This window comes from Acromyrmex echinatior, chromosome 14 (assembly GCF_024713525.1).
Source record: "Acromyrmex echinatior isolate Ae372 chromosome 14, ASM2471352v2, whole genome shotgun sequence".
In the NCBI taxonomy this organism is placed as follows: Eukaryota; Metazoa; Arthropoda; class Insecta; order Hymenoptera; family Formicidae; genus Acromyrmex; species Acromyrmex echinatior.
The window spans coordinates 1,410,154-1,427,527 of NC_141865.1; the positions used below are offsets into that span (position 1 = coordinate 1,410,154).

The 17,374-nt window shown below is 33.2% G+C and overlaps 1 protein-coding gene across 4 annotated transcripts in view; it reads right to left on the reverse strand.

Moving 5' to 3' along the window:
- wts (serine/threonine-protein kinase warts) overlaps positions 1-17,374 on the reverse strand; it is a 34,322-nt gene that overhangs the window by 12,319 nt on the left and 4,629 nt on the right. Inside the window, exons 2-5 of one of the 4 annotated variants that reach the window (XM_087413436.1) lie at positions 11,428-11,769; positions 8,907-11,187; positions 6,654-6,931; positions 54-421 (exon numbers count right to left, since the gene is read on the reverse strand). In XM_087413436.1, the coding sequence (XP_087269562.1) occupies positions 410-421; positions 6,654-6,931; positions 8,907-11,187; positions 11,428-11,706 (2,850 nt within the window). In that variant the 5' untranslated portion in view covers positions 11,707-11,769 and the 3' untranslated portion in view covers positions 54-409. The other 3 variants (XM_011053660.2, XM_087413437.1, XM_011053658.2) reach the window with 3 other exon arrangements.

Consider the following 17,374-nt stretch of genomic DNA (forward strand, 5'->3'; position numbering starts at 1 on the left):
TTTTTATAATCTATGTAACAGATTTTCATAATTTTATAAGTTTACATATTGAATTATTTTCGGTAAAAATTAATATAGATATATTCATTAATTTCACAGTTATTAGCGTTCAAACAAGATACTATAAAAAATATGCAAAATATTTCGATTCTGGATGATCTGAAATAGAAATTCCAAAAAAAAATTTTCATTTATAATATATTGTTGAAAAGCACGTCTTATAAGTTAGTCTTATAAGTTATATTAGGAATAAAGTAGATAGAATCAATTCTAATATTTGTTGCTCCGTTTGTTACTAAAAAGTTGTCAAAAAAATTTGTTGTTCTGTAAGTTTTCTTAAAAAATAATGTTTAGCTAGAGCAAGATTAAAGCTTGGTTGTTCCACCTTTCGGTAAACTTCAGTTCACTTTCAGCTCACAATCTGAAAAAATATTTTATTATAGTGTTTTGAAAAGTTCTCGAGGTTAGCGACAAGGATATTTAATGAAAAGTGGGGAGTTTCATTTAAAAAATTCAACGTGACCTTGACAACGCCACCTAAGATCTAACCAATAATACCATATTAATATTATGTCCGCCTTGAAGTCGAAAAATTTTTGTCTGACACATTTTTTAAGAAAATCCATATTTTTCAAGAAATTAGCCTGGTATCGCTCTATTACACCTTGTATATCTTAAATGGTTTTTTTATTATTATATTATTTAACAATAACATTTATTGCTATTCAAAATATTAAAAAATGTTTTAAACAAAACATTTTACACTTAAATTACTTCTATTCATCAATATTTTTGAAAAATTATTAAAAAAAATTTTTATAAATATAAATATAAAAAAAATATATAGGGGAGACCGGAATTATGAGTTACAAAAATTCAAACTCTTAAAAGTACATCTAAATATAGAAATTTTTGTATCATATTTTTAAATAATTAATAAATAATACATATTTTAAAATTTAATAAGTATATTTAGTAAATATTTATTAGTTTTTAAGAAAAAAATAAAAATTAAATATTTTTTAAGAAATGACCCATACCGCGGAGTAAGTCACACACAAAATAATAGGATTATGCAAGAAATAACGGTGATGAAAAAGTATTTAGTAACTCACAAATAACTTATACATTCTTAGCATAATTACTAATATAATAAAATATAATTACAACTAATAATTATTAAATAATATAATAGAAAATTATAAGAAAACAAATGAGAAATAATCATTAATATATTTAAGATAAAAAATTTATTACGATAAAATAAAATTAATTGCTTAGAAGTATAAACTACCTTTTTAATATACTTTCTGTATTGTCCCGTTTCATCATGAATATTTAATGAATGACTCATGGTACTCCAATTATACATTTAATATAAAACAAAAAAATAAACATTAGATTATAACATAGTAAGATGAGAAAAGATGCGCAAAAATTTGCATCTATGTTCTACTAAAAAAACAATATTAAAACATTTTTATGCAGTTAAAAAGTTACTATTGCACCACGAAAACCATTAATGATCGATGCTTCTCGATAGAATGGAACTTAATCACTATTATCTAAATAAAAAGTATAGGCAACGAAGTAACAGTTGTATTATACCATAGTATTAATTTAAACATTCTAGATTATGTTAAATAATCGATGAGCCATAGTATTCTGTGATGCCCCGATTTCCCCTATATACAGGATATTCTCGAGTTAAACCCCCAAATTTAAAATATTAATGCAAGGACCTCAAAACAAACAAAAATTTCCCTCTGGACGAATGCAAACGCTTTGTTCGAGATATTTACTTTTGAAATCGTACAGAATTGTAGGAATGAATAATTAAAATATCTCTTGTTTTTGTTTTAAAACTCGAAATTGATAGGCTTTTATTCGCAAAGCTTGTAGCTCGTAGTTCATAGCTATTAGTTTGTTGAATGCTTTTGTAGAATAAACTTATAATCATGTCTCGTATGTATTCTAATAGTGAATATACCAATATGGTACATTTATATAAGTTTTGATGAAAATGCTAACGTTGCTCGCCATGAATACGCCGCGGGATTTCCGAACAGAAGATTGCCGGATAAATCAGTATTCCCTTAAACATTTCAACGATTGGAGGAAACTGGGTCATTTAATATGGTTCTCCAAGCTGATGGAATTTTTGCACCACTGAAAAATGAAAGAATAACCATCATATTGCAGCATTTTGATCAAAATTCAACAAGTACCCGAAGATTTGGTTCTGTTAGGAATTTCACCTAGTCATATGGAAGACACTTTCAGCCAATCAACATCATCCATACCATCTTCAATGTGCTCAGTATTTATTACCGATATGTCACTAATATGTCACACAGGAGAGCATTTTGTGATTGGTTTTTAAGCCAAACAGATAACGATTCACAATCTGGCTGCTGCTATCAGGGCGTTCCAAAACTTGTCAACTTCGAGTCTTTTATCTTTATCTTTATTCAACATTCGATGACCAAAATGATATTTGAAATGACAAAGTTAAATTTTGGAACGCAACTCAGGTTGGCAGGGTCATAGAGCATACGAGTGCAAATTCCCTGCTCTGAATGTGCGGCCAACAAGCCATCTCAGCATCGTATCGGTATTGGTGCTAAATGAATAGCAAGTAAGAAGAAGAGGGAAGGAAAGACAGCCAAACGGTCAACCCAGTGAGCCGTCGACTGTCTTTTCTCTCACAGTTAGTCTCGCGGGCCTCAGGTGTTGACGAAGAAATTCCCCTCGTTCAGCCGGAAGCAGGCACGGCACCTGCTAGAAAGCGAAGGACTCCCCTATGGAGGTATGTCTGAAGGAGCTGTCTAAGCCATAACCGAGATGGCGGTAGGGTTTCTTTAAGCGAACCTGAATTACTATTTTATTCGTCGGAGCAGGATCTTTCTGCACTACCTCGACGAGAGTGATTCGGGACTGGGAATCATTACGACCTCTACACGCAAAGAAAGGACTTAATAATATCAGCTAAATATCAGTTACTGGTTCAAATTTCGCTGTTATTGACTATTAAAAATATAAAAAAAGTTATTAATTATATAAAAGTTGGCTATTGAATAGATTTGCTGCCGACATTCAATTTATTTTATTTTATTTCAGTTAAAATTAAAAGCATGCTTAACATTGCAGCTATTCGTCTATCTTAGCCGCGTAACCGAACATTCCATTTTTCTGGGGCGCTGCCTGTTGCCATTTTATTCTAGCAAAGAATATATTTCGCTGCAGCACCTAAATTTTAGCAGTTAATAAATTGAGCTTTAGCAGCAACGACATTACCTGTCCCTACAAGAACATGTTTTAACTATCAGCTCTATTTTAGCTGCGTTGACTAATTTTTTCTCTGCGTGTATCGCGTCCTCGCGGATAATCCGCGCTAAGATAATCCGAGTGATGCAGAAGAGTCGGTAGCCATATGGAGACCGACGTCCGGCTCTCCCCCTATCTTGTCTGTGGAAAGGAAGGAATTCTTAATGATGATTAAGTCTAGATTTATAAAATATTACATACTTGCATCTATTTTGACACAAAACGCAGCAATTTCGAATTTATATATTTGTATATACATACTTTATTTGGGAAAATGAATCCGTCAAATATGTAAATCAATGTTTTTTTAATTGTAATTAATTTATTCATAAACAAAAAAATATATACGAATGTTAGATTTATGTGTTCTTTAGTTTAATATGGATTTATTTGTTGTTTAGTGCATAAAAGTACACAAAGGGACAAGTACAGTTTAAAAGATGACTCACTAATCACCACGCTTGAAATCGTGTACTATGAACATTTCCGCCATTTTAACATGACATTTTTAAATCAACTGCGGTACTTTATAAATTTAATAACTTTAGTGATGATTGAGTAAGGAGCCATCTGTGTCCAGGGCTATTCTTAAAAAATATTGCATACGAAAACTAGAGAAATGCTACAGTATGTGTAACGCATACTACAGCATTTCCCTATTTTTCATATGCGATACTTTTCAATCATTACTAGTTACTAAATTTATATTTTTGCTACATGAAACCGAGCCTGTCCATCACGAATTTTGAGGCCGTGTTGGACAGACTGGCCCGGTCATGGAAGGGTGTTCGCTCCGCCCGAATCCTTGTTGCAGGAAATTTAACGCTCACTCTACGCAATGAAGATCTCCCGCACGGATAAGAGTTGAGCGATCAAAAGGTGGGTAGACGGGCTTGACCTCTGCCTGCTAAACAGGGGGAGTCGAAGTTCCGTTGTCGCAGGGAATTTATAATGGATCTGACTTGGATTTCCTTCAGCGCCATCGGTAGAATATCCGACTGAACTGGAAAGCAGACCGAGGATAGATGACAACTGAGGCTCCTCCGAGAGGGTCAATCTCAACCCGAACGTCCTCTAGACGATCCTTATGGCCCTTAACTGGGCCAAGTTAGGCCCGATTGAGGATGTAGAGAGGGAGATGGAACGACTCCGAGAAGTCTCAGTAGGACAGCCTCAGTGCGGGTTAGACCCAGACTGAAATACCTGAGACTCACCTCATCCTCAGGACAGTCAGAGACTGTTCAGGGTTCATTTCGAGTCGCTGACTCCCAAGATAGCAAGACAGATTGATCCTCTCGCTGGCCTGTTATCCTTCGCGGTCTGGCGTTGCGGCGTGCTTACATGCACACCGTTCTGACGAGAACCTATATAGAGCATGGGATGGAGAGATGCATCGTAGCCTCCGAATACAGCAAATGCTGTTTCGGGTGTAAAAGTCTCGCCCTACATATATATATATATATATATATATATATATATATATATATATATATTATATATATGTTGCACGTCGTCGTCATAGTCTTGGCGGGAACCTTTCCGCGGATCTATTAGTGTTTAGACTCGCCGAGACGTATCAGTGGATCCAAACTGTTCATATGTGGAGAACCCCACCTCGTGAGCCATAGACGCAATGAAGAAGATGGCACAATAGCCTGTTTTTTGAAGTTTAGCATGAACGCCTATCAGATTCTATCACGGTATATTGAAAACCGAACCATACAGGCCATCCACTTCTGTGCGGACAGAGGCTAGAGGGGGTTGTCAAAGCATAGCTGCTTGGGAGTACCTGTGTCGTATAGGCAAGGAGCCAATCACGCAGTGCCACCACTGCGCCACTGACCGGGACTCCGCAAGACACACTCTCGAGATGTGTCCTGCGTGGGACGCAGAGCGTAGGGTCTTGGTCGGGGTGGTGGGAGAGTATCTTCCGCTCCCGACATTGGTCCAGGCAATGCTGGACAGCGAGGAGTTCTGGATCGCCGTCTCCTTCTTTTGCGAGAACGAGAGCGGAATATAGGTTAATATATACCGGAAATATAAGGCGGAGAGAAAGAGGGAGCGGGCAAGGCCCGAGCAAGGAGGGAGGCGTTCACGCGTCTCGGCAGGACCCGAACCACTTGGATTTCTGCGTCTGACGTGACCCCCTCTCTTAGTACAAATCCGCAACGGTCGCGATACCAGCGGCGATGATAGCGGCCACAAGTCTGAGGGGACGAAGCCAAGCCCCTTCTTTCGACTTACAGCCTCGAGCGGAAGGGCAGGAGAAATGAGTCTTCTTCCGGACTCCACGCCCTCCCTTATAAAGGAGTGAGTCTGATGGGTGATAGTCCACCCGCCGGACGAGGGGGTTGAGGACCGGGCTAGAACTCAGCCTCCAGCTCTGTCTCCTCCTCATAACACCGAGTGGGAGCGAGGCGAGGGAACGTCTCTTTCTCACCTGTTAGGAAACTTGTTCGAAAATGAAAAATATTCAAAGTGCAAATAATGATATACGTTTACGAATTATACGCGTTTTTAAACTGATTTGATTTTAAGTTAAATTTTTTGTTATCAAATAAGTACTTTTAGTTGCTACTTTCTAGGCGATTCACAATAATCAAACACTACAATTTGTGAGAGCCAATCAAATTAATGTTATCCTTAGCTCTTTATTTAAAAATATACATAGAAAGTGCAAATAATGATTAGTAGGAATGCACTTGTTGAAAATGAGATATTGTAATATTAACCAGTTTCGAAAAGCGCCTCGTAGAGATCAAACGGTTCATTATAGAGGATCGTGCCTGTGAAAACTGTTTATCGGGACGACAAGATCTACAACATATCAAATTTTCAACCGATTTCATCAAAATCCAATTTCCATAAGATTTGTGTGGAGTCCTTTGAAAAAATTTGACCGAAACCCTTTTTAAAATTTGTACGAGATTCTTTGTTTCAGATCATTCAGAACTGAAGTTTTATGCACATCGCGATTTTATAGTGTCTCATTTGAAGTTAATAACTACAAAATGAACATACATAAACCAAGCTTTATTGAAGATAATTTAATATTATGTTATACAATAAATCTAAAAAAGTCTATGAAGAACTGTATAGACTTTTTAAGAGAGAGAGAGAGAGAGAGAGAGAGAGAGAGAGAGAGAGAGAGAGAGATTCCTAGAAATTCTATTATTTTTTAATTTCATTCCTAAAAATGTATTTTTATTAGATTTCTGAAGAATTAAAAAGAATTCCTTAATATGTTTTAAATATTTCATAATTTAAATATCATCTAATACTTTATTATTATTAGTATAGATATTATAATAAAGAATTATACGTACCTTATATTGAGTTTCAGCAGGAGTATTGGCAAGAAATGGTGGAGAACCAACTAACATTTCATACAAGATTACTCCTACACTCCACCAATCACATAACTGTGTATATCCTGTACGTTGTAGGACCTCCGGCGCGATATAATTCGGTGTTCCAACCAGAGAATGTGCTAAGCATCTCTGATGTTCCCTGTGTCTTCTACGTTCTAATGGCTTTAACTGTATGCATTGACATTCGTTGTTCCAATCATCAGCTGGATCCATTGAGTCTTGTTTACCATGGCCTTGAATCGCAAAAAAAACATTAATTTATTTTATACATCTTAAAATATATTTTTAAAGCGTTAATTAAAATCTTATCACAACATTCCCTGAGAACTCAGATTTTTCAGATATTTTTGTTTAAAATTCCAGCTAAGGATTTTTTTAATGCAACTTTGTGAAATAAATTGGAATACAAGCAACAAACTATACACTGAAAATTAATAAAAAATAGGAAGTCCATGATTTATCTCGTGATATCTATTTTTTGTTTTCAATTGAGAGCCGCGAAATTTATAGGATAGTAAAGGGAAGACTCACTATAAATATAATATATAATATCAGTAAATTATTCTTTTCTGTTATATATTATCTTCTAGTTGTCACAAAAATAAATTTTTTAAAATTCATGAATATAATAAAATAATGTCATTTATCGCTAACCGATTGTCAGCATTTTGCATTATTTTATTTAAAAAAAAAAGAGATAAAAAAACAATAGATTTATTCACATTGCTTGCACTTTTTGCATTTACAAAGGCTGCGTTCCACTTAATACTCATGAACATCATTTGTCCTTGTTTAACATTTGATAAACGACAAGGATGAAATGATTCTACGAGTGTTGTGAGCGTTAAACGCAGACAAAGAGGGAACAAAGAACATTCTTATCATGGATTTTGATCTCCTTCAGTATGATAAATCTACATCGAAAATAAATTCTGCCATGCCCGAACATTTTGTTAAATGAGCCCTGTAATAATATTTAATATGTGAAAAGCCTCCATATTAATTATATAAAAAATTGGATCCCGATGAAAAAAATTTTTATATATATAATGTAGCTTATAATGTGACGTATAAAAGATATAAATACGAGGCTTAATAATGGTTAGTTTTTAAGCTATGGTATATGAAAGGCATAAAACTCATGCATAAAACACTTTTGATATCAGCTCAAAAACTATCTATTATTAATTATATTATTAATTATATTATTATACCTATAGGATCTATAAACTTTTATAGATTATATATGATTCATATCATCGGATTCCAATTTTCTTGTATGATTAGTATCCTTTTTGTATTAAAAAATACAATATATAAAAAAAATATTAAAAAGTACTATTAAGAGGCGCATTTAACAAAACGCTCGGATACGACAAAATTTAATTTCGATGAAGATTCATTATATTGAAGATCAAAAAATTCGTAGAAGAATCTTATACAATAATCATTTTTTTGACCATTCGATCAATATATTATTCACAGAAGTAAAAATCATTTTCCCCTTCAAAAAAAATAAGAAGGCCATTGGACCGTAAAAATTAAAAAAAGTTCTAGTAATTAAATTCTAATAACGTTCTTTTTTTTCACAGCTCTAGCAAGAGCTAGATACTCTCTTCAAATATTGTTTTTCTCATATTTCCTCGAAATGTATTTATGGAAGACAAAAAATTGAAATTTAATTTGAAAGGAAATTTAATAAAATAAAAAAAATATAATTAAATAAAATAAAATTTGATTGTTTTACTTATCCATTATTTGGGATATACTATGGAATACTTTTTGTATTCAACAAAAAATGAAATTGTTTTTTAAAATCACGATAAAAAAGATCAAAATTGATGATGTTCACTCGATTTATGACTTATATGAGGATTTTATTACAGATTTTTCTACTTTCACTGAAAAAAAAGATTCATCATAACTTGAAATTCATTCGGTACAAAATTTCTTTTTTATGTGATTCTATATTGCAAGTACTAAATAAAAAATATTACACATCGAAGACAACCTAATGAGAAACGTTACTTGTAAGTATCAATAAAATTACATAAAAATCAAATTTTTCAAGAATAAAAAAAAAGAAATTTTCTGAAAATTACAAATTTTATCAGATAATAAATATCCCCTAGCTTTGAGTCTATTTTAAATAGACAACACTTAAATTCGATATAATAATAAATATAGAAATGATTGAAAATTTGTTACCGTTTTGTTGGTAATATTTAGAATTGTGAGTCCAACGAAATCCTGTGCAGAGGCCAAAGTCAGTCAATTTGATATGTCCATCGCGATCGATTAAAATATTATCCGGTTTAATGTCCCTATGAATGAATCCCATCTTGTGAACACTTTCAACTGCGCACGTGAGCTCGGCGATATAGAATCTCGCCAATGACTCCTTGAAGATGCCGAGTTTAATAAGTAGTGACATTAAGTCCCCGCCAGGTATATAATCCATTACAAAATATAGATTATCCTTATCCTGAAATGAGTAATAGAGCTTGACGACCCATTCATTATCAGCTTCTGCCAATATATCACGCTCGGCCTTCACATGAGCAACTTGATTCCGATTTAGTACGTCGGCTTTCCTCAAAGTCTTCATCGCATAAAACTGATTGGTGTCGAGCTTTCTCACGAGTGTGACTTCGCCGAATGCACCAACGCCGATCGGCTTGATCTTCGTGAACATCGATTTATCCATTTTCGCTCGTTTTAATCTAATGTAGTTGGATTCCTTTTGTGACAACATCTTCCTCATCATGCATTGCGCTTCTGCACTCAGACCGATCTTCGCCATCTCTGTTTCCAATTGCATACGCCGATACAGTCGCTGCTTGTGCGATTTGAGTATGTTCTCCACGTGCTGCTCCATGAAGAATTTAAAAGCCTGGGGAGAGTAATTTCTCACCTTACAATCCCTGCGCTCCTCTTCCTTCTCTATACTCATGGTCTTGCGCTCGGGTATAGGAGATTGATGCTTAATTTTATAGGACGAGGGTGTACCACCACTGCCGTCACCTTTGGTGCCATTACCACTCTTGGTACTAACAACAGTACCTTCGAGTAAGGACGAATGATTGTTATTGTTGTTCCTTGATACGGAAGTCGAGGCAACCGGTGGCAATGGTGGCGCATCCATCGTGTGTTGACAGTTATCAGCCGGCGAATATTTTCTCTGAAGTGGCGGATGATGAGCAACGGGAGACGTTCGCGATGCGCTGCCACTCTCTATCGCGGAGGAAATAATTGCAGTGTCTTCAGTAGGGGTGCTGTAAGGTGGTGGCGGCAACGGATGATGCATACCGCGCTGCGCCGCTAATGCTTGCATCGTCGTGGCGTAACTCGGTGGTTCTGTCGTCGGTATACCAACGGGTGACGAGTTATTCACAGGCGGATAAGCAGGCGGTGGTTGTTGTTGCTTCTGCTGAATGGATGACGCATAAGAAGGAGGCGGAGGCGGCGTGTTACTAGTGGTGGAGATTGACTGAGGTGCCGTGGGAGCGATAGCAGTCTGCAGCACTGGTTTTTGCACTTGTGTACTTTTCACCGATTGCATGATAATTGGTGGCTGCGTTTTCGCCTGTCGCGCACCCCATGCTTGTAACGGTGTCGGCCGTGCCATCGACGTCTGCGTAGTACTAGGTGATATCGTAGATACGGTGATGGGACTGGGTGTACCAGTAGATGTCGGACCTGAATAGATACCGGATGATGGACTTTTACGATAATCCTGCTGTGACTGTGTAGGGCTTTGCCGATTTTGCATAGAAACGCTGTAAGAAGGCGGCTGTACAGACTGACCGGACGATGAGGACGGAACTATAGGATACGGTGGCGGAGGTTCGACTTGGGTATTTGCATTGTTATTGCTCGTCTGATAAATACTGAGAGCTTGCATTTGCTGTGTCAGTTGCTGCTGCACCTGCGGACCATTTTGTACAATCATCGGCTGACGGCTGCTCGAATTGTTGGCGTTCGCCACCGGACTAGTGCCGCGTTGCGGTGGATTTACTGACGTTGATGTGGCGCCGGCCGTGCCGGGTGCCGTTGTTGTCGATCTCGTCGGCACGACCGGCGCAGGTGACATTCGCTTGAGCATCTGCTGCATATTGGAAGGCACATTGGATTGACTGTATGGTGCGTGAGGTGGCGGTGGTGGTGGTGGCGTAGAACTACATCGAGGTGGCGGTGGCGGCGGCGGTTCACGATCCACGAAATTACTGGGCGAGTACTGACGACTCAACTGTGGATGCGTGCTGAGTTCTGTGAGACGTGGACTATCGGATCGCGAGCTACCTGCTCCACTGTCCAATGCAGGACTGCCACGTTGCAGGTTCAATTCTCTCTCGAGACTCGGCTTCCTGATAAGTTTGGTATTGAGTTTGCCGAGCCCATTTAGAGATTCTCCTTGAGCCTGCTTCAAATATTCTATTGCCGCATCCAATCGCCATCCCGCAAATTTTAAGGCACGCAATCCTATTTCCTACAAGAGCAATTGCGATGATAAGTATTGCATTGATATGTAAGTTACCTTTTTGTTGTTAATATATTCATTTTAGTTTTATTTGCAATTCATAACATTTTTTTCTGAAACGAGATGAATGTTATTTCATCTCGAGTTAAAGAAAGAGCAAAAACTCTGAATGCACTAAACACAAAAAAATAAAAGATATATCCGATAATCGATTGATCTCTGTAAGAACAAAGCTGTTATTCGTTTTACTTCTGAATATCCCATAGCTAGTAGTTGTCCTAACGCTTGTCGTTGATCCGCTTTGTCAGCGGTAGAACCGGAGGCGCCAGAGAGCCCGCTGAGACCTGAGGCAGAGCTAATGCCACTGGTCGTAGATACGGTAGAGATAGTGCTAGCGGCGCTGGAACCCACTTCACCAGCCCCGCCAATATTCGCAAATGGTAATAATGAGTTGCGAATCTCAGCTAAAGCTTTTTGGTGGTATCCAGAGCCGCGAGTGCTCGATTTGCTGGCAGCGGGTGGATTCATAGTGGCCCATGCTAGGCCCTCTGGGACCTAGTTTTAATCTGGCTGTGACACATGCGAATGAATCTGCAACATAAAACAGTGATGTTTTTACTTACAAATTTCGTTGCGCTACTTCACATTGATGCATTTTAAAGATTATTATACAAAAAAATATAAAGTACAAAAGTATAAGTATTTTAGTATGTTGATCAATAAAATCCTATATATATATTATCATCATATATATATTATCATCAAAAATATGATATTTCTTAACAACAAATATTTTACTAATTAAGATAACTAATGTTTATATTATGTTTTTACAATATTGTAACTTTATGTATAATATCTAATACGCATCAGTGCAAAGTGATAGAATTCTTTATTAGTTGCAATATCTTGAGACTAAAATAAATTTCCTCTAGAAATTTATAGAAGCAAATGGAAAAAATATGACACGTAAATTTATTTAATTTTTTAATTCAAAAAAATAAGAAAATAATAAGTCAGTCTGAAAAAAGCGAATCTTCCTGAGAGTAAAAAATAAGAGAGTAAAAATTTTCCTGAGAATATTAAAAATTACCTATGTGACATGCTATTTGTATTTCAATTACATCTTACTATTTTATGTCTCTTATAAAATTAAAAATACTAATTTGAGAGAGAAAGAGAGAGAGAGAGAGAGAGAGAGAGAGAGAGAGAGAGAGAGAGAGAGTAAATTCAGTAAAGAGCAAAATTTGTATTTCGCGATACAAAAAAGATACGTATAGAAATTAAAATTTACTTTAAAATTTATTTATTATAAATAAGTTTTAAAGTAATAAATTTATTTAAATAAATTTATTTGAAATTAAATTTTAAGTATAATACATATTAAAGTACAAAACACAGAAATTAAACTATTAGGTGTTGGAATTAATTCGTAGCGTTTTTTAATGAAAGAATGTTATTTATTTCACATGAGCATTAAAAAATACATTAATGAAAGTACTTCCAATCACTTGTAAAACGCTACGAATTAATTCCAACACCTAATATGTTTTTCAAACGCATTTAAGAAAACAAAAAGAAAGTAATAATAGAGTTCATTTGAGCTATTATTGAATTATATTTCAAGAATATTGAGATCTCAGATATCGTCCCAAAAAAATAAATTTTAAAAACTAATAAATTATGAATTTTTTCGTTAAAATGATCTCATTAGTTAATTTTTCTAAATTAAATCTCACACACACACACACACACACACACACACACACACACACACACACACACACACACACACAGTTCTTTAATTTATGAGCATAATGTTGATTACTATTTTCTATTTTCTTTAAATCATTAGGTTTGACTTTACAAAAAAAGTTAGTTATTAACATGATTTGATGTCTTATCATCGATTTTTTTTTTTTAAGTGATTCAAGTTGAGATGACTTTAAGTGCTTCCTAATAAATACCGTATCTTCAAGCATTTCGTAGCTACTTTACCTCTTTATCTTTTTCTCTCTTCAATGCTTTTTCTCTCTCGAATGGCTATGTTCGAAAATTCACTATCAGTGCTTAAAACCTATATTCCGTATAATATATATATATATATATATTATATATATATATATATATATATATATATATATTATATATATATATATTTTATATATATATATATATATATATATATATATATTATATATATATATATATATATATATTATAAATTGAAATTAAACATCAATGAGAATAAATCAAATTCAGGTTGCTTTGTTCCATCTTTCGGTAAACTTCACCTATCACTCTCTTACTTTCTCATGGCACACAAAAAACTTAAGCAGTAAAACATAAGCAGTAAACGATCAATCAGACTAAGTCCACAATCTTGCTTTAAGAGGTCATAAGTTGTAAGTTAATGACGATATATCGGCCACAAAACTTATGTTTTTAGGCAAAAAATCGAGTTTAGCTCAATTCGCTTAAGTCTAACGGTTAAAGCCTAAAGACTGCACAATTTAAAGACAGAAATTATTATCATTTAATCTCTTTCGATTTATGACTTAAGGTCTCTTAAAGCAAGGTTGTGAACCAAGACTAATTTCTCATTTTCGGTCAAAGCGGACCGTGTTTAAATATTCAGTATAAATTTATATACAGATCCAATTCAATAAATCGCCCATCGAAATCTTGTTCACAATCATGAACAGAATTAGAGAAATAATATTATATATTAAATTGATGAGCAATAATATTAATTTAATAATATTATAGTTAGGAAAAGTATATTTCTTAAATATTCCTAGATAGCCAAATGTCTTCTAGCAGACTGTCAGCAGAAAATGACGGCAGTCTGCCACCAACTGCGTCCGCATTAGGCTTGTGTTCTGTTAACATTGCCTGTCGATATAATGTGAAGGTAAATTATTGGCAGAAACTGAACAGATCCTGCCGACATTATTTGACGCTTGCAGATTCTGTTACGTTTTTTTTAGCAATCTATAGTATTATGTAATATTATATAGTATTATGTACTCAGCAGTATTATGTACATCTAATTCTGTTGTCATTTTGTTGGCATAGTGTAGCATTTTTTAAAAATCTGCTTTCTACAGACTTAACTATCTGGATTTATTACAAGAACATATTTCCATTATTCAAATCTTATTGATTAATTATCACTCAACCTTCTTTTCTTTTGTCTCTCATAAATTACACACACTTTACTCACATCACTCATTACGCTCGCAATATATTTACAATTCGCCTAGCCTGACTAATGTCCATCCTGGAACAATTTCAATCTTTGCATTAAAGATTGAAACACAATATTTGACAATGTTTAATTCATAACAAATATAAAACATTAAAGGAATAAAATAATACAATAATTTAAAAAGAGAAAACATTAAAAACGCACAGACAGACAATCGCGTTTAAACTGTAAAATTTTAAATAATTTAATAATATAAGCTTATCTCGATTTAATCTTTAAATTCGCAGTTACAGTTATTCTCCTTGCCCTGATCTCATATTAAAAGATCATTAAACATCTTGATAGACTTTATGTATATCAAGGTGTCTTTCATCATCCGATACGATATATCTATCATTTCTTAAATACTTAATAACTGAATAAAATCTTTTAAATTGCGGAATTAATTTTTTAGAAACTCTTGATGTGTCAAAATTTTTAAGCATAACTAAATCACCTTCTTTATACTTATGTGAATATTTTCTTTTTTGATTAAATAGGTCCTCATTACGTCTTTGTGATTAAATTATCTTATCAGCAACTCCAAACTCGAAATCTAATTGATTCTTAATTACATTTTTCAACGTTTTCTTTATTGCTATCGTTATTTATATTTTCATACAAATATGTTACTATTTCATCTTTAACTTTATCTTGTTGTTTAATATCGAATAAAATTTTGCTAGGAGTTTCTTCATTGTACTTTATTTATTGTATTATTAAATACGTATTCAACTTCTTTTAATACTTTATATCAGTATTTATCTGTATTATCAACTAATTTAACTAACATTTTAATTAATTCTTTCAATCTGTTCGTTTGAGGGGAGCGGTTGTTATTAATAAATATGTGTATTATATCATTTTACACAACGAAATTGTGAAATTCTTGGGATGTAAAAGCAGCACCTCTATCAGAAATTATTATTTTTAGATGACTGTTATCAAAATAATTCTCTAAATAACTAATTTCAGCAGTTGAAGTAGTTTTAGTAGCATATAATTTTACATATTTAGAGAATGTATCAATAATCAAGAATATAAATCCTTTAATAGTATATATAGTTTTTTGTCGATTAGACCATAATAATCTATATTTATAGTATTAAATGGAAATTTCCCTTTGGGAATGCTGTGTAAAAACCCTTCTTTATCACAAATAAGCGTAAAAATAATTCATTAAAGATAATTCCTGATATGATTTTCTATGTTTTCTCTTAATTTAAGAAATCAGTGAGTTTTTATAATATTCACAGTATACTTATCTACACTTAAATAGCCTAATTCATCATGATATTTAAATAAAACATTTTGTTCCATAGATGAAAATATGTAAAATAAAATTTATTTTTTACGTTGAATTAAACCATTTCTCATTTCAAATTTAGAATCTTCTGATTTTCTCAATTATCTCTTAATTTTGTAATTTTCGGATCTTTACTTTGGATTATTAAGTTATATTCCAATGAATTATTCTCTATTACTAAAATATTGCTTATCCGATTAAGCGCATATGATGTATATGAAAACCTGGACCTCTCTTCTCTCTAAAAATATCGCATACGAAAAACTAGAGAAATATTATAGTATGCGATATTTTTCAAGAATAAGAGCCTTAATCTATGTTCTATAATATAATCAAAATTTTGCATTGTTGCCGAGTTATACGTGAATTCACATCTTTTTTATTAAATGTTAGCTTTAATGCTTCATAACCAGTTATAATTTTAAGCTGTATTCTTTGCAAATAAATACGAAAATGATATAACGCGTAAATTATTGCTAGAGTTTCTAGTTCACAACTATGGTAACAAGTTTTCTGTGGTCCGTTTAGAAAAATAAAAAATAGAGTGAAGTTTACAATCTTTTTTTTTCTAAACCATATAACATCATATCTTAAAATACTCGCATTGCAATATAATTCAGTTTTATTCTTAGAACTAAAAACTGTTAAAATTAAATTAGAAACTAACTTAGCTTTAATTTCTTCGAATGCCTTTGTATTAAAAGTAAATGCAGTCATCTTTCTTTAATATTTCGTATAACAGTTTAACTATAATTGCAAAGTTTTCAATAAATTTTCTAAAACAAAAACTTAACTCAAGAAAACTTTACATATCGCGTACATTTTTAGGAATTGGAAAATTTTTTATTGTGGATATTCCTTCCACTGTAAATCTACCATCTTTATATATCTTAATTATATCATAAGATATTCTATCTCAGCACATAAAAATTTATATTTTTCAATCTTAATGTCCCATGTTATTTTGTACTAATAATCGAAATACTTTAATAACTAAAACGATACTCTAAATTTTGATATCATAAGTATAATATATCATCCAAATATATCGAAATATTCCCATTATAAATTAATTCCTTGAACACTTCATAGACAAATTGTTGAAGTCTAGCGGAATCTGCTTTTATACCAAAAGGTATTCTAAGAAATTCATATTGTTCGAATGGCGTTACAAAAGCTGTATATTTTATCGATTCTAGAGACATGTGTATATGAAAAAAAACATTACATAAATCTAAATGTATAAATAATTTCTTATTATTTAAAAGTGCTAATTAATGTTCAATTATCGGGTAACTGTCCCATGCTAACTTCTTTTTAAAGTACGATAATCGACGCACAGTCGTAATTGATTATTTTTCTTTTTTACTATAAAACTATTAGGAACGCATATTCCAAATTACTAATCCTTATAATTTGTTCCCAATTATTCAAAATAAAAGTCTTATGAGTTAAAAAATAAAAAGTGAATCTTTAACTATTAATTGTAATTTGGTCTTAACCTCTAAAAATTCTGGCCGTTCAGATAATAATTTTCATAAAATCAATAACATCTGATTCAATTTTGTCTTGTCGCAATTTGAAATCTCATCATTAATTTGTAAAGTTTCTGTAATGTTTTGTTTCTGTAAACATCGTGT